We start from the raw sequence: 22,081 nt of genomic DNA on the forward strand, positions 1-22,081 counted from the left end.
ACTTGAACTATAATAATAAAATATCCATCGACGTCATTTGAACCTCGCGCCGACGCCTCTTCTCAGATGCAGAGCCGTAGCCAGATACAACAAACGCGAATAGGGATTATTACTATGTTTGCCAACCGTGAGCTGCTTGCTCCATACCACAGACAAGGTCCTTAATCGTGAACACTGCAGTCGACAAAACGCTCCCTCCATCATAATATTGCCCATCTACTCAGCATAGATACCCAACTTCTTCTCCTTAGCCTCCTTCCACCAGCTGTCTGCATTGGGAGGAATGCCCGGCCGTGGAATGTGATCCCTTATCTCCCGCTTTTTGTTCTGATCGATGCCCTGCTCTTTATTCCTTTCCTCCATGGCCTTGTCGACGTCCAACTGCTCCCATTCCGTCAAGGAGCCCATCAATTTCGGTTGGCCCAAAGGCAAATCGTGGCCCTTGTCAACCTCCCAGAAATGATATAGTTTGCCATACAGCCCGACCACCTCTTCCATTGCCCTGGTTTCCAGCTCGTCCCAAGCGTCCTTGCGACGGGCATGGGACTCCGGGTATGGAAGCACCAGCATGCCCGATTTGACTTCAAACTCGTGCGAGTGCCACAGCTTTTGTTCCTCCGGGTCGAGCTGCTCGTAGCGGGATTTGGGGATCATGAATTCGACCCCGATCAGCCGGGCGTCGGGCTTACAGGAGTCGTAGATCAAGCACTGGCGAAGGTCTGAAACAAATTAGTCTTCTGCCAAACAGGGGACAAGATCAAGTAATTTTACCAACCTTTACGAACATGCGAGCAAAAATGGTGCGCAGACACGGTCCGGACCTCTCCTCGCCGTGCTTCGTCGGTGTAGATGTGCAGAGCATGGAGATACTCGCAGACGTTGTGCAGGGGCTTCATTTCCGGCTCGATGGTCCCCCGCACATGGGTCTGGATGCCTAGGTACAACAGCCATGACTTGAGCCAGGCCGTCGGACTGAATTTCAAGGCCCATGATGCCAGGTTGGAAATGGTCGGAGCAGTCGTGCTACTGGTACTCATGATGGTGATGTGATGTTTCTGGCGATACTTGAGCCGGCCGTTCAACCGATGTGTTCACCACGCAGGATGGCAGGACGACGTCAACGAAGATGAGACCTAAGTTAAAAATCACCCTTTCTCACAGTACTTCAACGTACTACGGTGGTATGGACTTGGGATATTACAACTTGAACCTCGCCACGACGAGGGATTGTTCGTTGTCCGCGTCGGGGTCTGATGTCACAAGTGTTGGCACAGCGGGACACGTGCGGCTACTTACCACCTTCAAATTTGGCACCATCTGCGCGTTCAGGGAAGGGGAAGGGGAAGACCTGTACAATGTGGATCATCTCGTGGCCATATGTTGCCGTCATACCTATGCGTCGTGCCTTTTCGAGGGAGATGAGCAGCAAAACAATTTTCGCAATGCTTCTGCTGCCCAGTTTATCACGGCGGTACACGGAGCTTTTTCTCGTGGGGGAGGGTGCTTCTCGCGGAAAAACAATACACCGACATGCCAATCACCCCGCATCATTCCTCCACTGGCATGATTTGGCCCTGCAGCCTCCGAATCGGACGAGGCTGCGGCAGACGCGGAGTCAGCCGTTCAGGTTGACATCCACTCTGATTCCCTCGGTTGCGGTATCCTCGGTCTCCGCAGGAAGGAGTGTCCTCGTTCTTCAATTCTGGAAATCATGAACTCCTTCCAAAGACACGAACTCCTCTTGAAACTCCTTCTAACACAAGCCAAAGGAACAGGCATTGAACCGTTGTCAGGATAGCCCGGAAATCTGACCAACCCTTTCCAGAAATCAGTATCAACAAAGCCAAGTCAGCAAGATCCCCATCGTAAATATGGTGGGTCGTCTCGAGGGCAAAGTCGCCATTGTCACCGGAGGTGGCAGCGGCTTCGGCGCTGGCATTGCCAAAAAGTTCACCGAGGAAGGCGCCAAAGTCATCATCACCGATCTTGCTCAGGAAAACGGGACCAAGGTTGCGCAGTCTTTGGGCTGTGAATTCCAGAAGGCAGACGTGACCAGCCGCTCGAACTGGGAAGCCGTGCTGCAGAAAGCCATTGACCAATTCGGGGGAGTGGACATTGTGGTCAACAACGCCGGCGCATGTTACTCCAACAAGCCTACCGAGACAGTCACAGACGACGAGCTCGACCTGTGTCTCCGTGTGAACGTGGGAAGCGTCTACCTGTCCAGTAGTGTGCTGTTGCCCTACTTCCTGAAGAATAACCGCCCAGGTTGTTTCATCCAGATTTCCTCCACCGCAGGAATCCGGCCACGACCCGGATTGACGTGGTACAATGCTTCCAAAGCAGCCGTGAGCAATGCTACAAAGACAATGGCCGTGGAATATGCCCCCAAGAAAATTCGCTTCAATGCCGTGTGTCCGGTAGTTGGTAGTACTGGAATGTGAGTTGCACCGGACGGTTGTGACGTGAAACCCTTCGCTGACCAACGCCCATGCAGGACCCATCTGTTCCTGGGTAAGCCAGATACAGAGGAGAATCGGAAAGCTTTCGTCTCCACTATTCCGATGGGACGAGGCAGTACCCCAAAAGATATCGCCAACGCCTGCTGCTATTTGGCAAGTGATGAGGCAGAGTTTGTTACTGGGGTCAATCTGGAGGTTGACGGCGGGAGATGCGTTTGAGCAGGCGGAAAACTCTTGAGAGTTTGTAGGATGCAACGGGGCATCAGAAAGAAAAGAAATCCAAAGGTGAAGGATAAGGACATGCGCCCCATAGTCATAGCTCTCCATGAACTCCCTTCAGACGAAGGGCAACTGGCTCAGCGAACTCCTTCGCAAAATTCCTATCTCGTCAACTCGTACAACTCTGCTCGGCTTTTGCTCTTCCATACGTAACGCGCCATAGTGACATGAGTTGATTTCTCATACCTCCTTTACCAACAGGCATAATATGGTCCTGCCATGACCTCATGCGCGCGCAGACTACATCTCTTAGGCCAAGGCGTCGGTCGAACCCCCTCATTCTTGCAATGTGCAACACATTGGTGGCTGCGCTGGTTGGCATAGACACTGTGAAGGTGAATGCATATACTATCCTCAGCTACTGACAGAAACAATCTGCGGTGCTCAGGATAACATATACAAGGTGCGCAAATAGACCTGAACGTTCCGATAAAGCTGGGAAGAATGGGCCTGGGAATCAAGTGTTAGGAAACGCTCCGCCTCACATCGAGACGAAGCGAGATTGAAAGGGCAGTATGGTTGAAGCTTGGGAACCAACCGGCTCTCGAGCTGCAATCGGGAATCTGTGACATCCCCGAAAGGACTACTCAACTCGAAAAGCCGTCAATGCCGCAAGGAAATGCAAGAGCTTCGCGAAGCAACGTTGAACTCTCGCCATGTCTAGTCGAGACAAGAATCGAGTCGTACCTGATCTCCTGTGGAACACTTACAAGTGGCCGAAAGAATAGCCCAACATCAGTCGCCGAGAGACGCTATCGTTGCCTCAAGCATGGTTGCAACCTATCGGCGGGACAGTGGGTATTTCTCTACCACTTGAAGCAAAGCTCCCAGGGACGCAAAAGATGTTTAGCGGCTCCTGAGCTGCACAATCATGAGAAAAGCCTTGCGGATTGCCTGACAAGTGGCCGGCCCGTCGTCGAATTGACGGCTTACGGCTGTAAGGAAGCAACGAGAAGCGACCCCGGGTGGTGAAACCTCCGACTATCAGAACCAAGTCTGACACATGCAGTCGTCACTCAGGCGCTTGCGCCAAAAAGCTGGCTAGACTTTATCAAAACAGGCCGATTGACGCTGCATGAGGCCACGCCTTGAGACACGTGGCAGCGGGCGTCAATAACACGCTGCAGCTGCCAGGCGATATGTTTCCAACGGCATCAGGGATGGTGGTTTGAAGAATCTGAACCTTCTTCGAGTTTTCTGGACTGGGCCTGGATGTCGATAAAGCTGCGATTCAGGTTCGAGAAGACTGTCCTCAAGTTTATTGGCACGGGGAGAGTGTGCAATCGTAGGCAGGGCAATAGTTAGACACAACGGAACGTCGTTGCTCAGTAACCGCTCCCATTCACCGCCCCTTCGAAAGTTGCACAATGCTTCCAGAAGCGTGTTCGCGCAGTACGACTCACCTTCGAGACTGTGACTGGTGACACCCGGAAATTTGGGCAACAGCCATCGACCCACCGAATGTTCAGCTCTGGCTTGTGCAACTTGACGAACGTCGAATCAAGGAGCCATATGAGAAAACCCAACAAAATAATAAAGCGCGTGCCGCTACGCAGACACGGAATCTATGGCCAGGGTGACAGCCGCAAATGATAGGCAGAGCTAAACCTGGCAGCAGCAGCGCGCAGCACCCATCGTCGACAGTGATTGCCTTTCGTCCAGCCCAGACAAGAAAAAGGGTCAACATCCAGAATTTTAGAGGATGATCTAGGTGTAGCTGCGCGGGTGTGAAAAGTTCAGCGTTAGCGTTGATCGACTCGTAGTCCCTCTGATAGATCTGATCAGGCCACGGATATTAGATCATTCCGCAGACATGGACAGTGCCGCTCCACACAGAACGCGTCGATTTTGCAGAAGCCGTACGATGCGTGCGTTGTTCGAGACGCTCTGGCGTACGTTGTACAACTTGACCTCCTTTTGCCACCACCCTGTAAGCGAGACAGTTGAAAGTACGGCTCCACTGCTCCAGACTCCGGCTGATCTGGCTGGTGCTAGTAGCGGACTTGGGTGGAACCACGCCTAATGGTAGGCTCGGATGGCGACAGGGTTGAATGGATCCAGCCGCACTTCTGCAATAATGCTCGACGACTAGAACCATCTCGTTTCTGGCCTGATCCAGATGCGCGAAACCGCCTAGTAAGGTTCAGGTACCGGCTACTCATCAGTGAGGTACTGGGCGAGGGAAGGCGTCATGACCTAGTAGTAGTACAGCGTAGGGCGTCGAAACCCGGATAAGCGTTCCAGTTGTGGGCATGATGAAAGGCGCCTATAACCTCCCAATGCAGCGCCTTCGTTATCTAGCGAAAGACGGGTTTTTGCAATCTTTAGGATTTTCTGGGGCCCCAGCATGGCGAGGCTCGAAATAATGTATATCTGCTGGCCGTAGGAAGACTGTCGCTTCCCCTCGGTCTCAGTGGCAGAGCACTGTTGAGCCTTTTTCGTTCATGATAGAGCAGGATGGGAGGGAGAGCCCGCAGGGGAAGCTCGGACGCTCTCCAGGGCAGAGGACCTGGGCACTCTAATTGTAGAGGTTTTGTGTCTTTCCGTGCACTGTGCAGTTTGCGATCGTGCGCCCTGTTGGTACCTCAGACTTGTCTACCGGGACCTGTCAATGCTGCCCCGGGATGGTAATTTGGCCTCCCTGCAATCACATCATCATGTCAAACTTCCCATGGCCATGTCCTTGGATTTTGCCGTCAACCACGTTTGGTTCCTGCTGGGACGGCAGGTTCTCAGCGCTGAGGTCTTGAAATTTTGTGCACGGACACATTTTCCCATGAACTAGATTTCTCTCCCTGGAATGGTGCACCATGGCCTTTGCAGCATGGCCACTGCATTATTACTGAGACGTACAAGCGGTCGAAGCTGTAATTTTGCTGGAGCTGTGACAGTCATATGTTTCCACGTCAAGACCCTCATCAGACTATGGTTGCATATGGTGTAACAGAAGACTGAAGTTTGTGGCTTGAATGTCGACCATGGCACATAACAAGATAGACACTTGTTCAGACTGGCTTCTCGGCTCGACAGACAATCCAAAGCTTCCTCTGCTCTGGTGTAGCTGGTGTTGGCACATGGAAATACAAGGACGGACGGGTCAGGTGAGCCCTCACGCCTGTGCGGTCCCTGTATACGGAAGGGAGTCGCAGTTGAGCCCCTCTGGTACTCCAGAGAAACATAGCTCGTGCGTCAACCCGGCCATCCGTCAAAGTCGGCGTCGGACTTTTATCGTGTCCCTCTTTCTCCGCTCTGGCGCAACACATACAGGATAGCATACCTAGGTAGTGTCTCCTGGTCACCCAGCTGGTGTCCTCTTGTTGTCCGTCACGTTAGATCCCCAGAGACTTCGCATCCTGACGCGGCTGGCCCGCACTCCTAACCACTCTTAGTCATTTTTAGCTTTCAAGCGGCTGTCTTATCGGAGCAGCAGTGCGGCGTTAGTGGGTTGACAGAAGTTGTTCGTCGATTCCCGTGGATCTTTTCTAGGTTTAGCCCAAGAGCAGACACCACAGGACGCGGAGGATGGCCAGGAAGCCTGGAGTGACATTCAAGTCAGAGTGGATCCGTTGACAAGAATTTCGACGACTTCTTTCCTGAGGGGTGCACAAAGTGCCCCGTGGATTAAAAGTAAACGAGTGAGCGTGCCCCAAGGTTGGCAGCACTACTGGCACCCCGGCAGAGCGAGGAGCGGATGCGAGGGTGGTTCTATGGAGCCATGCCGGTGGCCAGACTAGACTGCTAAAAGCCAAGTCGGCAGACCCAAGGAGCGTGTTGAAGGCTGTCAAGGGGCGCTCAAGCACAGGCCAGTTCGCAAGTCTCCACGCCACCAACCTGACAGGCGAGATGTCCTGCAAAGTCGGAACTCGGTACTCTCGTCAACTTCGACCGCCATTGGACGGCGTTGGTATGCAGATTCCTCGACACAACCCAGGGCTGAACGGATACGAAGGCTTGACGGCCGTGAGGACGGTAGATTGCGGCCGTGGCCCCGCGACATGGCTGCAGCTGGTTGCGACGGTGGAAGACTTGCACAGGTCGGCGAAGGCCAGATCGTACCGCTTCGTAGACCTATTGCGGCCATTCCCTCTGGTGTTGAATTAGTTTCTTTTTGGCGTATTTCTTGACTCGCGTTCTACTATCGGCAGGCGAGCGAGGAGGGGAGGACATTACTCGGGAGGCGAGCAGGAGTGAAAGTAGCAGTCCAATGGTGAGCTGGGTTGTTAATTGTTTGACGGCTGACGGGGATCAGGAAGAGAGCGCAGGCTGAGGCAGACCAGTTCCCACTCGGGCTGCTGTGCCCAACTTGAATGCTTGCAACCCGCGGTGGCGCCAAATAGCAGCAGCTACTAATACTAGTGCGGCCAGCCCCAGCCGGGCTCCAGGGCTCCCTAACCGAATCATGCTTGGGTGAGTGGCTCTGCTTTTCAGCTTGCTGCCGCCAACCCAGGTGCACCAGCACTTTAGCAGCTGCTGTTAGTACGGTCCGTCTGTAACGCACCCTTTCCTGGTACAAGGTGCTCACGCCGTGGGTCAATAACTCGCCCACTAAAGCATCCCCAGGACCACCTGGCTAGGTACCTACCTAGCACCTATCCCGGTAGGCTTGCCCACTACTCGATTCGCTTCTGGGATTGTGTGGTGCTAGTAGCGTACCATGGCAGCGCCCACTGGCATGCCCTGGCCCAATTGCTGCCCCCCTCAAGCTCGCTGGCTGCAGTGAGTGACCCTTCGCCCACTCGGCCACTGCGCCGCTCTTTGCCCACTCGCTCCAGTTGTTCGCTCTCTCACCCGGCGGTCGCCTCAGTCCGCAGTTTCAATCCTCCATCTCCTCCTCGCCGCCACACCATCGTCTTCTCTTCATCCCTCTCACTGTTCACTGCCCTCAACATCAGGGCATTTGGCACCACGATTCAGGTGTCTATCAACGCTCTGCTTTTGCATTGATCTTGTTCTGTCGGTCGCTCCATGTCCGGTTTCTCGCTCACAGCGGGTCTGACATCCTGAGATCTCCGCCCGCAGATCCTCCTGCGCTTTGGCTCTACCGGCACCGAAGACGTGTTCCAGCAATTCGGTTCCTCCAACGACTGTCTGCTTCTCCCACTCAGCGACCTCATAACCATCCATATTTAGAACCCCCGGTGTGCTTCCTCTGGACGAGCCGGTTCGGTCTACATTTGTTGGGAAAGGATCGAAGGATAGTCGTGTCTTCCGGCCACCGTTATTGTGCAACGCGCACCGAAGATTTCGCCCAAAAAGGCTGCGAACCAGAGGATCACACACTTGAACGGCCGTTCCAGTCGACGGACTACCCGCCTCTTCCGGCCTATAGCACTTCTTCTTGCGCGCCTGGAACCAGACGCAAAGCGCCAATCGCACCGTTTGGTTGAGAAAACGAACCTCCGGACGGGGACAATCTTGCTGGCTTCCACCCGCTTGTTCAGGACCGGTATCTGCGTGTTTTTTTCGCCTCGGGTTGCACGACCATAACAGAGGTGAAAGTTTAAACCACAGGTTAGTTCTTCCTCATACAAGCGATCTTTGTTTTCTTCAACGGCGATCCATCGCGATCGTGCTGGCCCTTGGTAGGCCCCTCGCAGTTACCCAGGAACTCGAGGCTTGCCATGGTCAGATATAGGGCCGGTTGTATATCCATGAAACTGATGTCTCTTGCCCTACCAACCTCACGTGTCCCCCTCTCTGGGGATATCTACGGGCGCGCCCGCCTCTATTTTGATATCTTCATTTTCCTTTTTCCAGTTTCCATCTTTTGCCATTTTTATTTTGCATTCTTCGCCATGGCACAGGCGCTTCCCGACTCTAGTCAATCACTAACCGCCGATATGGGTGTCTCAGAGTCTCAGTCCTCCATATCTACCGTTCAACCGGACCCCGACAATCACGCGAGCCTTCCTGCTCTCAGGGAGATAGTCGGGGCTGAGATCACTCAACGCCCACTTCTGCCACAACCACCTGTGCCTGCTTTCATCCCCGAATTCTTTATTCCTGGCATCTCGACTGTCTACATCGACGAAGTCCCTATTAGGACGTACGTAGTTGGCGGCCTTCATTACGCCATGGCTCAACCACCGAATGAAACGAAGAGTGAACACTCGAGGGTGACCATCGATGGACGATGCATCACATACAAACTCGAGGTTGTGCAGCAACCCGAGAAAGCCAGAGCTTGCGGATCCGGTCCAAGATGTGAGTACTTCTCGTCTCTCTCTCTCTCCAGGCCTTTACTGACATTCCCACAGCATCCGCCGACCGCAGACCGGTTGACCCTCCTCCTGTGGTCGAACTTCGCGTATTCTGCAATGACACCGACATCACGATGCTCTATGATGCGACTTTCATGCTGTATGCCAGCCTCGAGGTTGCCAGGCCGATTGCTGGCGGCAAGATGCATACGCCGCCCGTCATTCCCGTATTGACCGGCGTCGCGGTGGCGAGCGCGGCCTATCTCGATAGACCAAAGAAAGCTGCCTACTTCATCTTTCCTGACCTCTCCGTCCGACATGAAGGTTGGTATCGACTGAAGTTTTCCCTGTTCGAAGGCATCAAGCACGAAATGGACGCAGACCAGGGAATGCCATTTGTCCACAATTCCCCTGCCGCGGACAAATTGACCCCTCCGGTCCGTCACGAAAGTATGGCAAACCGGTTAGAGGTCCAGTCGGTCCCATTTCAAGTCTACAGTGCGAAGAAGTTTCCTGGTCTCAACACCAGCACCTACCTGAGCAAGCTGGTTGCGGAGCAAGGCTGTCGTGTACGCATCCGGCGTGATATTCGCCAAAGGAAGCGGCCACAGAAGGAACCAGAGGTGGAAGATGCCCACAGTTCCTATCATGGAACCCCTCAGGCAGCATACCGCTCTATGGAACACCCACAGCATTCACGGTCCGCCAGTCGAAACAGCCTTGGCAGCCAATTCGACGCCGAGTTGGCGAGAAGGGCCTCGATCGAGAGCTTGTATAACCGCCCTGCTATTCCAAGTCGTCACTCGTCTATAGCTCCGCTGCCGAGCCCTTCCTTGCCGAGTCTTCCACCAACCAATTCTTTGCCCAGCTTGCCACCGAGCCTGCCACCGACCAATGCCATGCCTCCTCCTCCAACCTACAGCCATCCTTCCTCGCTGCGTCAGATGCTCAACCCACCCGCTGCGGCAGAACCATCGATGCCTCCTCCAAAAGCCTACCAACCTTTCACTCCCACGAGTGCTCAACCCTCTCCTATGCGGCCCATAACCCCTGACAATGAGGATTCTTTGGCTAGCTTAACACTTCCGCCCATCCTAAACACAAGCCTGTTTAACCAGACTACTCGACAGTACGATCTGCCCGATCCAACAGCATCAAAAAGGTCCTATAGCTCACATACGACCGAGTCTGAGTTCTCCCTAAAGTTGGGAGCTCGGCCCGACATAATTCCTGCCAGCCAGTACCCAAGAACTCCTGCTCCGGGTGCCAACGACTACATTGAACCGGACAACAGTGTACGCGCTGCCCGAGAGGCCCAGCAAGCAGCCCGCGACCGAGAGCTTTTTGGCGAACCGTTAGTCTATAGCCGCTCGAATGGCAACCAAGTTGAAGTCCGGCATCCTTACCTTCGGCACCTTATGCGACATCGTGCTACATGATGAACCAATGACCTGGCCATGAGTCGGCTAAAATCTGTTGCTGCTCATGCATTCGATGTCCGCCGAAAAGGGTTGGCCCGTCCGAAGTGTGCGGAATAGAATTGGTGGGATGTACGAAAGCCCTCTTTTTCTCCAACCCGGGTGGCACGCCGGGTTCTTCTTTTCTGTTCAACAATCCGCAGTGTATGAAGGGGGATGTTATTTCCGTGGGCAGAATTTGCCCGTCGCAGTCGACTTTCCTCGTTTTCGCTCAGTATTACTATACCTGTCCTTTTAGGACTTGATTTCACGATTTCGCACGGCAGTGAAAGCGAATGGGCGCCACATGCTACAGGGCTTCCACCAAGAACCAAGGGCGATCAAACTCGAACAGGGCGGAATTTGTGGGAAGAATGATGAAGCAAAAATGGGTTATGAAGCCTATTTCTCAGGTGGCTGCTGTGCTTCAATCGTTCCGCAATACTATACAAACCTGGAGTATAGGGAAGCTGTGTTATTTGCTCGAATTGCCCAGATTGGATTTATGGGGATAAAAGGACAACAGTACACCTGAGTTGTGCAAGTTACAGAAGTGTCCCAGAGGTTGAGAATGTTGGAATACAGTCTACAAGATGCGAGACTGTAGCCGATGTTGAACAGGATGGACCTGAGCCTCGTCTGCCATCAAGCAAAGTAGTTTTTGATCTTTTTTTTCTTGGAGTAATGGAATGGGATGTTGCAACACTTTGGGTTAAAAGGGGTTTATTACTATCTGATCTGTTTCTTTGTTGTCCCAGTACAGTGGAGCATGTCACCATTTGGTTTCGTGCTAAGTTCGTGCAGATGTAGGTAGGTACCTAAGGTACTAAGTGTAGAGTCCCTCGGATATTTTTGTCCGTCTTTTCCATAAAGGCGGGTCGGGACTGGAAATATGACGAACATATCATGACCACGATCGCAAGGGCGTACGCTCCAAGAAAGAACTTTTGACCCATGCACTTACCTATGCTTGCGGGCCGTGGGCTATTCATTAATACCAGGTATCCTACTTTTTTTTACGTTGGAATTTTAGGCTATGTAAATAATATCCTGCTCATTTGTCACGTCGGAAGTCTCAGCATGTAAATGATATCCAGACTCTTTTTGTCACGTTGGCGTACGCCGTGACGATTTAGGTTGCCTAGCTACCGACCTGGATAATAAGGGATATGGACAGTAGTAATGGTATGCGGGTGTACACTGTGGCTACTACTCCAGGTCACCTAGCTACCGACCTAGATGAGAACGGACATGTAGAGTACGTTGACTCAGGTCACCTAACCTGGATAAGAAGGGACAGGTTCAGTAACGTGGGCGTACGCTGTGACGAATTGAGGTTCACCGACCTGGATGAGAACGGAGATATACAGTACGTTGATTAAGGGATGGTCACAGAATAGTATATCACGGTCGGTTCTTTCGACAGGTAGTGCCCAAATCAAGAGCAAGAGAAGCGGAAACCTGAAAGACACAAGACAGACACAACAAATGAGATCACAGAGGAATCAAGTTAGGTCAAATTCATGTCATTTTCTTTCGGCTCACGGATCCCGCTGTTCCCAAATCTCATGCTCTAAAGCAAAACATTGACCTGGACACCGTACGAGGCCTTGTGGCCCCGGCGCACGTTGCGCCAGAACCACGCCTCGTACTCGGCGGCCGGGAACGCACGGGACCGATCCACCCTTGCGGGTGTCATGTTCATGGTGGCCACGTGGCCATCTTCTTCGAGCTTGAATGTCGCTCGGTCCAGGTCTTGGACGAGTTGGTCGAGGTTCAAGCTGTTGTTTTCGGCGGCATTAAGTAGGTGGAGCGACAGGAAGGATCGAGACTGTGAATTTTTTGCGACGAGAAGATCGCGGAGTGACATTAGGCTGGTACAGTTGCTCGCAGAGGTGGTGAAGGTGAAGGAGGACGACGACGATGACTCGGTTGATGCCTGCGGCGTGATGGTTTGGTGTGACTTTGCGCGGACTTGAATGGTGATGGCGAGGGTGACGGTTTGAGGGTCTCGAAGCAGGACTGGGGTGTTGGTGTCGTTGATGTCATCGCTGTCACTGTCGTAGTGATAGGGAGTGACTGTGTTGGTGTTGGTCTCTGATGTCGCTGAATCTGTGGCTTCATTTGTCTGGGGTCGAAGGAGGTCGAGATCGAAGGAGGGAAGGGTAGGAGATTCAGGAAGGGTGGGAGAATCAACTCGCGCAGTCTGTTCAGTCACTCCTTGGTCTTGCGCAGCCGACGCAGTAGCAGGATTAGTTGTAGTGGCCTCGAAACCCTTGGTGTCCTGAGATCGGTCCTCTGGTTTGGTGGATAGATCTGAACCATGATGTCCTCCGTCGGTGGTGTCGCAGGTTGCGCAGGTCATGGCGATCTCGGTCTGAGTCGACTTGTCTGGCGACATCTTGCGATGGAGTGGTCAAGAGATAAGGAGTTATGGGGCTGAGTCTGGCTCGATTGCAGAGAAGATGGAGGAGAAGCAGAGGTAGGAGATCAAGGAGAAGCAGAGGCAAGAGATGGAGAAGAGAAGAGAGATCCTTGCTTTGCCTTGCTTGATTCGCTTCGAGAATGGACTCGCTGTTGTGGGTTGGGTTCATTGAACGAGTATTTCAAGCCCTCGGGAAGAAGAGTGGCCGAAAGAATGGATGAATAGAACCTGTTCAAGTGAATCAAGTGAATCTGGATCATCGGTGCCTGGGAGAAGAGGGAGAAGTGTGAGACGAATGTGATTGCGGTTGATGTCACTGTTGTGGTATTGTTCACAGAGGACTAAAAAGCGCAGCCGCACAGCAACAGACCATTGTGGTGGCTATTTGCAGTTTGATAGAGTGGATCGCTGCCTGTCCAAGTGCTCTCGCGCCGTGGTGGTGTAATTCAGTCCAAAGGCACTCACCCTTGGTGGAAGAGACGTCCATGACATCGCTGGAAGACACGCAGGTCTTCACGGGAGAGGAAAGGGACATATTAAGCACCAGCCGCAGGATGCTCCCATCAAGGACCCCAAGGTTAATATCTGCACATGTATAGACACGCGACAGTGTCCGTCTTGGAGTAGAGAACAATATAGTGTTAATACACTTCGTCGCATATAGCCTTGTAAGGCTAGAGTGGGAAGCTCTTGGCAGATAGAGTATTGTAAAGTATAAGAACAGGAACCTTCCTTACCCATCCCGAAACATCATGTGCAGTCAGCAGCCCAGGGGTAGTATTGCGGCAGCATAGATCAAGCCGGCAACCTTTTCTATACCTTTAGCTGCTCTTGCATAAGGCTGCTCCAGGGATTTGCTCCAAGGCAGGACATTCTCAAATGTATATATATCGCGATATTCGAGCAATTAGCACTGGCGTGTCTTCGCCGGGGAAAAGAGATAGATAAGCTCCATATCGGGCCAGGTGCGACAAAGAGAGCTGGGGACAAGCACTGGTCACTCATGGTTTGTCTGGATAGTTTGCCTTGTCCCCATGTTCATGGGACGAAGCGCAGACGCAGTAGAGAGTGTAAGCTCTTACCGCAGAGCACTCTGTCAGGTCGGGTCTTCTCCCTATACTGATGGTTGACAGAAGCATGGTGAACCAGAGCTGATCAAGGGCACCGCGTCGGATAAAGATAAAGATGTAACTATGATAAAGTGGAAGTTGAACGTTCAACTTGAAGCGCGGTCAGAATGAGAAGGTCCACGCTAGCCTGAAAGGAGATTATCAGATTATATCAGCAAAGTGTCGGGACTTCCACCTCGCCGACTATCACAACGATGTACAATCTTGATCTTGTGCTACTAATAGGACTACATTGCTCTTTGATGTTGCAACTGCAAGCATAAAGGCGAGGGGAGAGTGTTTCTAATCATGTCAAATCATGTCAAATCATGGGATAATGTCAATTGATACTAAGGCAAGAAACGCCAGTCTAATCAGCAAAGCTAAACTTATCCATGAGGGCGTCGCTGGTGTAGCCATATTCGAATGGATCTGTTAATCCTTCTGTACGATGCAGCTCTTGGTCTTCGTTCTCTGGTCCCCTAAAAAGACAGACGCCTCTTCTTCGCACAGGTGGAGAATACCTATAATGGCCAGGGACTTTCTTCAACGAGCATAATTGGCATCAAAGTGCCACTGGCAGACGACACTGTCAACCGGGCTCAGAACATGGAATGGCAATATCTGGCTGACGGTTACTAATACGCAGCTTTCGAGGGAAGAAGAGAAGCTCAACTGCCAGCACTGTTGAGGATGTCCGCGGGGAGGTTGACTGTCGATTACAAGTTGTAGAGCAGTTGACTTGTTGACTCATGCTGTGCTATGCTATCAGCGGAGCTGTGGGACTGGGTCTATCCGCTGATGATACCGTTCTGGATCCCAAGGATCGACTCGACTTACGCGCGATCACAGGCGAAGTACAACTATACCCTAGATTCCACGATTAAATGCCGAAGTATCAATCCCTCACAGGCCGCTGCAGCTTTTACGGGTTCATGACGCTCACAATAAAGGTATTTTTCTCAGACGATAGCATCGCCGTCTAGAAACGTTTTACCGGGTGTCAAAACGAACAGCTCAAAGCGCGGTATGCGGCGCGGATGGTGGGAGCCGCAGCGAATCGTGACCGCTGGCAGACTGCGAAATCTTTTCAGCCTCAACGGCAATCAGCTTCGGGCCCCTCCACTTTGTGCCCCTCGCCTCGGCCATCCCCGCGCATCGATGTGGTCCCGGCAATCGGAGCCAGATCCAGTCAAAAGTGCAAAGAGCAATGTTCGCCATCAATCGATTGATAAGAGCCCGAGGGCGCCGAAGATACGACGGTATCTGACTTCACGTTGGGCTATCTTCAACTCCCGTCCAGCTGCTGTCCCTTTGCGCAAGTCCAAAAGTCAGCGATTGTCTGCCTCTGTCCCGGTGCTCAAGTCTGTGGACATCACCACTGTGTTACACAGTGAGAGTATACTGTAACATCGGCATAGATACCTAAGGTGAGTCACATTCTACCCCAATGATGGCGTTGATGAGCCGAGCGCATCGCATCGCATCGCAGTTAGACTCGGCCTCAGAGAGCATAACTTCTGCCATGCGATTTTTCTCTCTCTGCCTATTGCCAATGACTTTCTGACCTTCCTGCTGACATCCAACGCAACAGACAACACGCCCGTGTGAAGGAATGCATTACGCAAACATCGCCCTACTGGCCTCTCTGGCTTCGACTACGCTGGCGGCCGAGACAGTGCTGGGAGTCTACATATTCTCGCGGCACGGCGACCGAACCGCAAAAAGCACACCGCCGACGAACCTGACAGACCTGGGATACCAAGAAGTATATACATCCGGGACATACTTTCGAAGCCGATATGTGTCGAGCAGCGCGAGCCGACGGATCCACGGGCTGAACTCGGACCTAGTGAAACAATCACAAATCACGGCGTCAGCCCCATCGGACACAGTCCTACAAAACTCGGCCATGGGGTTCCTTCAGGGCCTCTACCCACCAGTTGGATCTGATCTGGGCAGCAACACACTCCGCAACGGGACCGTGGTATCAGCACCGCTGAACGGATACCAGCTGATCCCCCTGCAAACCGTTGAAACGGGCGCCAACAGCGAGAACGCGGCCTGGCTGCAGGGCGCAACCAATTGCGCCAACGCCCAGATCAGCTCCAACAAATACTTCAACAGCGCCGAGTACTTGGAAACCCTATCGCGAACCCAAGACTTTTACAACGGGCTCACACCCATGATCAACCGGACTTTCACTGCGTCACAAACGAGCTTCAAGAACGCATACACCATTTTTGACCTGTTGAACGTGGCATCGATCCACAACTCGTCCGCCAACTTCCCCAACGCCGACCTGTTGACCGACGGCGTGTTTTTCCAACTGCGCACCCTGGCCGACCAGCACGAGTGGGGACTGGCATATAACGAGTCCGAACCCGTCCGCGCCATCACGGGCGCCATCATAGCCAACGAGGTCGTGCAGGCTTTGAACTCGACTATTGCCGCCAGCGGAAAGTCCAAACAGCTCAATGTCCAGTTCGGCGCCTACGCCGGCATGATGTCCTTTTTCGGTCTGGCCAATTTGACGGTCGCAAATTCGGATTTCTTCGGTGTTCCGGACTATGCGTCCACGTTGGTCTGGGAACTCGTCACTAATGCCACGGTGGATAACAACAATTACCCAACCACAAACGATATTTCTGTGAGATTTCTGTTTCACAATGGCACCGCTAGCAATATCAGCGAACCGGTGGAGTATCCTCTTTTTGGCGGCAACCAGTCCCCGCTCCACTGGACCGACTTTGTCGCTGGCATGGATAAGTTCCGTATTAAGAGTCAGAAGGATTGGTGTTCGGCGTGTGGAAACTCGACTGGTGAATGCTCTGCTGAGGCTTTGGGTGAGAGCAGCAACACTAATAGCAGCTCCTCTGCTTCGTCCTCTCAAAGCGCCAATGGCAATGGCAGTGGCAGTGGCGGAGTCTCAAAGGCCGTTGCTGGTGTCATTGGTGCCATGGTCACTCTCGCGGTCATTTTGGGTCTTGAACTCCTGGTGATTGCCGTCGGTGGGTACCGACTCGTCAGCAAGAAACGTCTTGCCGCTCGCGGTGCTGCCGGTCCAGACGGCGCGACATCCGCTTCTGCAGCAGCAGGTCCGGTTGGAGGAGCTTCGAAGGCATGATGACACTGACATGATATTCCGTCTGTGTGATATGAGGTCAACATGCCTCCAGAGAAGCCCGCATGAAACTGAACGCTTCTGGATGTCCTAACTACTACTACCTAGTACGGCTGGACCCATACAGATGAAGATATAATGCAGTTATTTCTTATTGGTGCTTGGAGGGATATATATACCTATGACCGGGATCTATGCTTATCAACGAGTACATAATCCATAGCATGCAAAAAAGCTACCTTTTCTGATCTAGACCCTCGACGGGCCATACATCGGAACAGAGCATTCGAGTAGACGAGGTGCTTGCGATATCGAGTACATTTTCTGATATGATTCCTAGGTAGGCCAGGTCTCGTCCCTTTACGAGGCTCGTCAAAGATTTCACTCTCTCCAAGCCAGCTAAATATCAAGTTATGTCGGACAATGATTCAACTGGTTGCTGGTGGCGTGGCGCATCGACACTAGCGAGTTGGGCGCTACCTCCGGCGTAGCGTCTCCTTCAAGTTTGTCGTGGGACCCTGCGGTAGCATAGCCCTCCTTCATGCGCATATTGTAGATAAATGCTCGAAATGACATGGATGTTTCGGCGAAAAGGCTCCATTGGCCCCCCGCCTTCCTGTAAAGAAGCAGATAATATAGTTACACAGATCCCCAGTGGGAAAAAACCATCCCCTGCCGCGATAAGTTTGGAGATCGAGCTTCAAAGTTCATGTGACACTGTGCCCTTCGCTGTTCAGGTAACTCGAGCACCTAGTCAGTCGCATATCAAAACGACCACGGCCTTGTCATGGCCAACATTCCGAAAGCCCGCATGACCACGTTTAGACCATGCTTTACTTGCCAATGCAATTCGACCATATGCGTGCCGTTCGATCTTTTGTGTTATTATCCTCGCGCCCTTCGCTCAGTAAAGCGGTCGGCAGATGAAACCAATGACCGAAGCCTGTCACGTTTTCGGGCCATAACCTGGAGACCTGGTAGTTGAACTTCCCGGCTTGTTCATCCGGAGCCCAGGGGGCTGGAACTGTGATTCAGTGTATGAAACCCTCAAACTGCAGACCCTTGCAGACACCCGATTGTGGGATCTCCAGGTCCATGCCTTGTCGGGCAATCAAACCAATCCCTTTGATCCGGGACCTCCGCACTGTATGTTGTCTTCGGCACTGTTGATTGGCGCTGTTGAAAGGTAGGGCCGTTATTCGTCGCCAGTTATCAACAAATTCCGAGCACAACTATTGGCGAACAGAAGCAAAGCTGATGTATCAGTTCAAGACTTCATCGAAGTCAGGATCTCGGGGACGTTGGATCAGCAGGTCTCTTTGGCTGCAGACGTGCCGCGGCCTCCAGGTCTGATTGCAGCCAGGAGGCTGCTCGTTTATAACATGTGGTCCCTGGCGTATACCACCAGGACATGGCTGGCGACTGCACCTGGTTTTCGGGACTTTTGGATACGTGATTGAAGAAGGATGATCGGCTCGATTCACAAGATGTAGACTCCACGCAAGTTGTTGGACCGTCAAATCTGGCCAGACATGTTAGCAGATCGGTAACCGACAAGGTCAGCGGCTGCCGAACATGCCATACTAATATGGTAGGGAGCTCACGCTTTGCTCTCAACCAGACCAGGCGCTGCATAGCCCAGGGATTCCGTGGATTGCTAAGCATCATAAGAATGTCAGTCGCGGGGCACAAATCAAGGATCATGCAGACGCATTCAGTATCGAGGCCTGCGTGAAGAGAAGGAAAAGAAAGCATGGTTGCTTACCAACTGTCTGAAGCCTTGCCGGTCGTTGACTTCCTCGCTAACGAGACCGTTCAGCGCCGTATTGTTTTGCGGTCCTCCGGGCGAGGAGGACAGGAGTCCTTCCACAGCTATACGCGCCGGTCCTGGACGTGTGGAAGACGAGGCAGGGCTGTGTAAAGCACTTTCCGGCGTTGGCGGGGGCACTTGCAAAGACTCGGCGAATTGCAAAGCACTGCACAGGAGTGCTTCATCAGTGACCCACCCGGGAAACGAGTTTAGGTGGTGCAGGATACGGACAGCACTCTCAGGTGAGGCCAAGCGCAAGGTTCGAATGAACTGTCGGTACCTGTTGATTTGTTCCGTCAGAGCTTGTGCCTCATCAGAGGAGCCTCGATGGCGTCGGCGATCGTCGGCTTGCTCATAGCTGCACGCCTTTTGCTTCTCAATGCATCGAGTGCACGGGTGGTGGCCGTCACATTTAACCCGGCGTAATTTGCATTGGTCACAGGCAACAGCCACATTTTTCCTTTGACGATGAGATGATTTTGGTAACGGTAGCCCATGTGCTGACACGGTCGAAGTAGAGGTATCATGGGGGTTGGGTAGGATGGGCCGTGGGTGGCGATTGCCAATACTACTGTCGTCGCTCGCAGGCGGGCATGTCGTGGTAGGGATCATTCCCAGTGTCGTGTATGTTGATTCGGATGCCCGGGGCAATCAACGCCTGTGAAATGCGGTTGCTGGGGAATAGCATGGTAGAGACCCGAGACAGACCGAAGGTGGAAATATATACTGTAGGTCCATGGTCCAGAGTTCGGAGCATCCACTAGAACACGCAGTTACCCACCGGAAGGCATATCCATCCCAGCAGTAGGTGTGTGTTAGTAGGGCTGCTGGTGTCTCGCCATGACAGCCTGGCCATCATCTCCACCCGGCCGTCGTACGATTCCCGAACCTTTGCTTGTATCATAACAGTTTAATATATGCCTTTGACATAGCAGAAGGTTTCAAGGCCGACAGGTACTGATTCTGGCTCGTTAGTAGTTGAGAACGAGAGAACTGTTACTCGATTCAAGTTGTTTTAGGGGGGCCTTGCTTCCGGCTTGTTCCCCTATGACGGAGAAGGGAGCCAATGATGACCGAACAATTTGGCTATGGGGCCAAGGCAGGAAACCTCCCAACAGTTGCTCTGCTACTAATACCGGAGTAAAGTGTTCAATGTTGGTAACTCTTCAAGAGGGTCGGCCAGTTGGTCAGTCAAATCAAGGACAACGTTCTCTGCGCAGCCATTGGACAAAGCACCAAAATCAAACATGCCTGATTCGAGGAGTTACATTTTCACATCGTACACTGCCGTCAGGCTGATGGCTTTGGGCCAATCTGGAAGATGCCGTATCAACAGCCCGGAAGCAAACTCCGGCCGAGGACGGACTGAAAAGATCGGGGGCGCCGACTGAGGTAGAGCCCGATTTAGTAGGACGCTGCACAGATCACGGAGAGTCGATCTCGACCTCATTGAAGAGAAAATTTGCATGTGCGCCAGGTGCTTTACTAGTAGGATCCATGGGACATGCAATACAGTACCTGGAAAGCCGTCGCGGGCAATACGAACAAACGGGCCTTTAGTTCAAGTTATCACCATATCGCAGCGCATTTCTTCTACTCCGCCGTACATTTGTAAGGCGGAGTATTGTTCCTGGTCCGACTTTCCCGCAGGTGGATTTCGCGTACTACAAACTCCAGGCCGGATTTCTATATGCAGTCCCGGCACTTTTTCAATTGTCACCTACGACTTGGAGTGCCCTGCCTTGAAACAAGTTGTTCGGTCGCCGAAATTCTTAGGGCCTCTGGAGGGAATTTCTAGGTTCTACCAGCGCTACGGCGTATCCTCTGGCAATGTCGTCCGCCGCAATTACTCCCTCTCGAATCATCCTCGACCTCTTGCGACCTGCCAGACGATCAAGATGCGACTGTGCAAACGTTCGACCTGTTAGCCGAAAAGTCCTGCGCCAATGTCGACATGTTTCCACGGCCACGAGTCACTTCTCAGAGATGGAGGTGGATTCAGAGTTACCTCCACGGTGGTCGCAGACACCCCCTGCCATGAAAGCTCCTGTCCGTGCGAGCCCACCACGACAAGGGGTGAAGACAATCCAGATCAATACCGACCAACGGAAACTCGACGACGTATATGTGAAGTTCCTCGGCCGAGGAGGGGATAAGCTATTGTCAGAAGAGACGAAATGGCTCGCGGTCACGAGCAAGAGTTTTGACCATGGGCGTCGAGGATTCAATGATCGTCTCGCCTTCTTCGGTATGGGTTTTTGTTGGATGATTACAATACCAGGGCTAATTATTGCCGCAGGGAAACGAATACTTGAGCTCCAGTGCTCATTGGGCCTGCTCAGTGTATCGGATGCCGCGATATTTTTGAAAGACAAAGACAAAGATCCTCACGGTCGCGAACCGTTCCGGCATCCTGCAATCGAGTCTGCAGAATGCCTGGTTGGAGGAGCCCACGAATGGTTCACACATCACAAGCAACTGGCAAATATAGCAACCCAGTACGGTCTACCGGAAGTGATACGGTGGCATCCCAAAGATGTAAGTGTTGAAGCACTCTACTGCGGCGGGAATAGAGGTTACTGACTCTTGTAGCCCGAACGCCTACAGGCATCTGGCGCAGACCTCGTATACGCACAAGCAGTTCTTGCAATCATCGGGGCGCTGGCTTTGGAGCAAGGCGGCGCGGTCGCAAACCGCATAGCGAAAGAAAGAGTGCTTATTCCTCTGGGACTGAAGAGAGATTGGAAGCCCAGAGGGGAGATTGCAGAACCCTCGCAGATATAACGCCACAGGTTCATTTGTTCCTATCACAATAGCCTTATGATCGTGTACACTACAAATAATGTTTGGGGCCTCTGACACCGCCTGAGCAATTTTGATCATGAAATGAGTTGAGTGCTCAGCCAGCTCTTATGGCACCTGGGAGATTTGGTCTCCGCGTCTCTGAATCGCAAAGGCTGGCAATCGAGTAAACCGCAGAACCGCGACAAAATGCCACGGTCTGGGAAAATGCTGCATTGCACTGTCTGTTGGACGCGTTGGTGGAAGAGGGAAAAAGCTGGAAATTTTTAGAGTGTCAAAATATAGGTTAATTCTCATCACGTGGGATCTCCACTGTAAAATCTCAAGCACGTGATGAATTGCGCCTTAGCGTCTCAGACTCACCGTACAATAATGTACAGCGTAAGGCACCAACCGTGGCATCGCTCTACTAG

The 22,081-nt window shown here is 52.5% G+C and overlaps 7 protein-coding genes across 10 annotated transcripts; 4 read left to right on the forward strand and 3 right to left on the reverse strand.

Moving 5' to 3' along the window:
- Positions 1–216: 216 nt before the first annotated feature.
- Positions 217–1,037, reverse strand: HMPREF1120_03347 (uncharacterized protein; the record flags this gene model as incomplete). The annotated part of the gene is made up of 2 exons (XM_009157412.1): positions 217–719; positions 776–1,037. The coding sequence occupies 2 exons, from the start codon at positions 1,035–1,037 to the stop codon at positions 217–219; spliced, it is 765 nt and encodes a 254-aa protein (XP_009155660.1).
- Positions 669–2,863, forward strand: HMPREF1120_03348 (3-oxoacyl-[acyl-carrier protein] reductase). The gene is made up of 2 exons (XM_009157413.1): positions 669–2,440; positions 2,498–2,863. The coding sequence occupies exons 1-2, from the start codon at positions 1,872–1,874 to the stop codon at positions 2,679–2,681; spliced, it is 753 nt and encodes a 250-aa protein (XP_009155661.1). The 5' UTR covers positions 669–1,871; the 3' UTR covers positions 2,682–2,863.
- A 4,491-nt stretch (positions 2,864–7,354) lies between these two features.
- HMPREF1120_03349 (uncharacterized protein) lies at positions 7,355–11,495 on the forward strand. The gene is made up of 3 exons (XM_009157414.1): positions 7,355–8,252; positions 8,595–8,945; positions 8,999–11,495. Exons 2-3 carry the CDS (start codon positions 8,816–8,818, stop codon positions 10,378–10,380), a joined length of 1,512 nt encoding a protein of 503 aa, XP_009155662.1. The 5' UTR covers positions 7,355–8,252; positions 8,595–8,815; the 3' UTR covers positions 10,381–11,495.
- Positions 11,496–11,908: 413 nt separating this feature from the next.
- HMPREF1120_03350 (uncharacterized protein) lies at positions 11,909–13,990 on the reverse strand. The gene has a single exon (XM_009157415.1). The coding sequence runs from the start codon at positions 12,797–12,799 to the stop codon at positions 11,972–11,974; it is 828 nt and encodes a 275-aa protein (XP_009155663.1). The 5' UTR covers positions 12,800–13,990; the 3' UTR covers positions 11,909–11,971.
- Positions 13,991–14,169: 179 nt separating this feature from the next.
- On the forward strand, positions 14,170–17,450 carry HMPREF1120_03351 (acid phosphatase). The gene is made up of 2 exons (XM_009157416.1): positions 14,170–15,362; positions 15,527–17,450. The coding sequence occupies exon 2, from the start codon at positions 15,548–15,550 to the stop codon at positions 17,057–17,059; it is 1,512 nt and encodes a 503-aa protein (XP_009155664.1). The 5' UTR covers positions 14,170–15,362; positions 15,527–15,547; the 3' UTR covers positions 17,060–17,450.
- On the reverse strand, positions 17,197–20,395 carry HMPREF1120_03352. Of its 4 annotated transcripts, XM_009157420.1 has the most exons (4): positions 20,135–20,395; positions 18,822–20,030; positions 18,636–18,713; positions 17,197–18,578 (listed from the first exon to the last, which is right to left on the reverse strand). In XM_009157420.1, the coding sequence occupies exons 2-3, from the start codon at positions 19,476–19,478 to the stop codon at positions 18,657–18,659; spliced, it is 714 nt and encodes a 237-aa protein (XP_009155668.1). In that variant the 5' UTR covers positions 19,479–20,030; positions 20,135–20,395; the 3' UTR covers positions 17,197–18,578; positions 18,636–18,656. The 4 variants fall into 4 exon arrangements, with proteins under 4 accessions (XP_009155668.1, XP_009155667.1, XP_009155666.1 ...); XM_009157419.1 differs by having other exon boundaries at positions 18,641–18,713; positions 18,822–20,395; XM_009157418.1 differs by having other exon boundaries at positions 18,822–20,395.
- HMPREF1120_03353 (uncharacterized protein) lies at positions 19,919–22,031 on the forward strand. Its single transcript, XM_009157421.1, has 3 exons — positions 19,919–21,114; positions 21,166–21,404; positions 21,459–22,031. Exons 1-3 carry the CDS (start codon positions 20,697–20,699, stop codon positions 21,648–21,650), a joined length of 849 nt encoding a protein of 282 aa, XP_009155669.1. The 5' UTR covers positions 19,919–20,696; the 3' UTR covers positions 21,651–22,031.
- Positions 22,032–22,081: the final 50 nt, after the last annotated feature.

This window comes from Exophiala dermatitidis (genome assembly GCF_000230625.1).
Source record: "Exophiala dermatitidis NIH/UT8656 unplaced genomic scaffold supercont1.3, whole genome shotgun sequence".
Classification (NCBI taxonomy): Eukaryota; Fungi; Ascomycota; class Eurotiomycetes; order Chaetothyriales; family Herpotrichiellaceae; genus Exophiala; species Exophiala dermatitidis.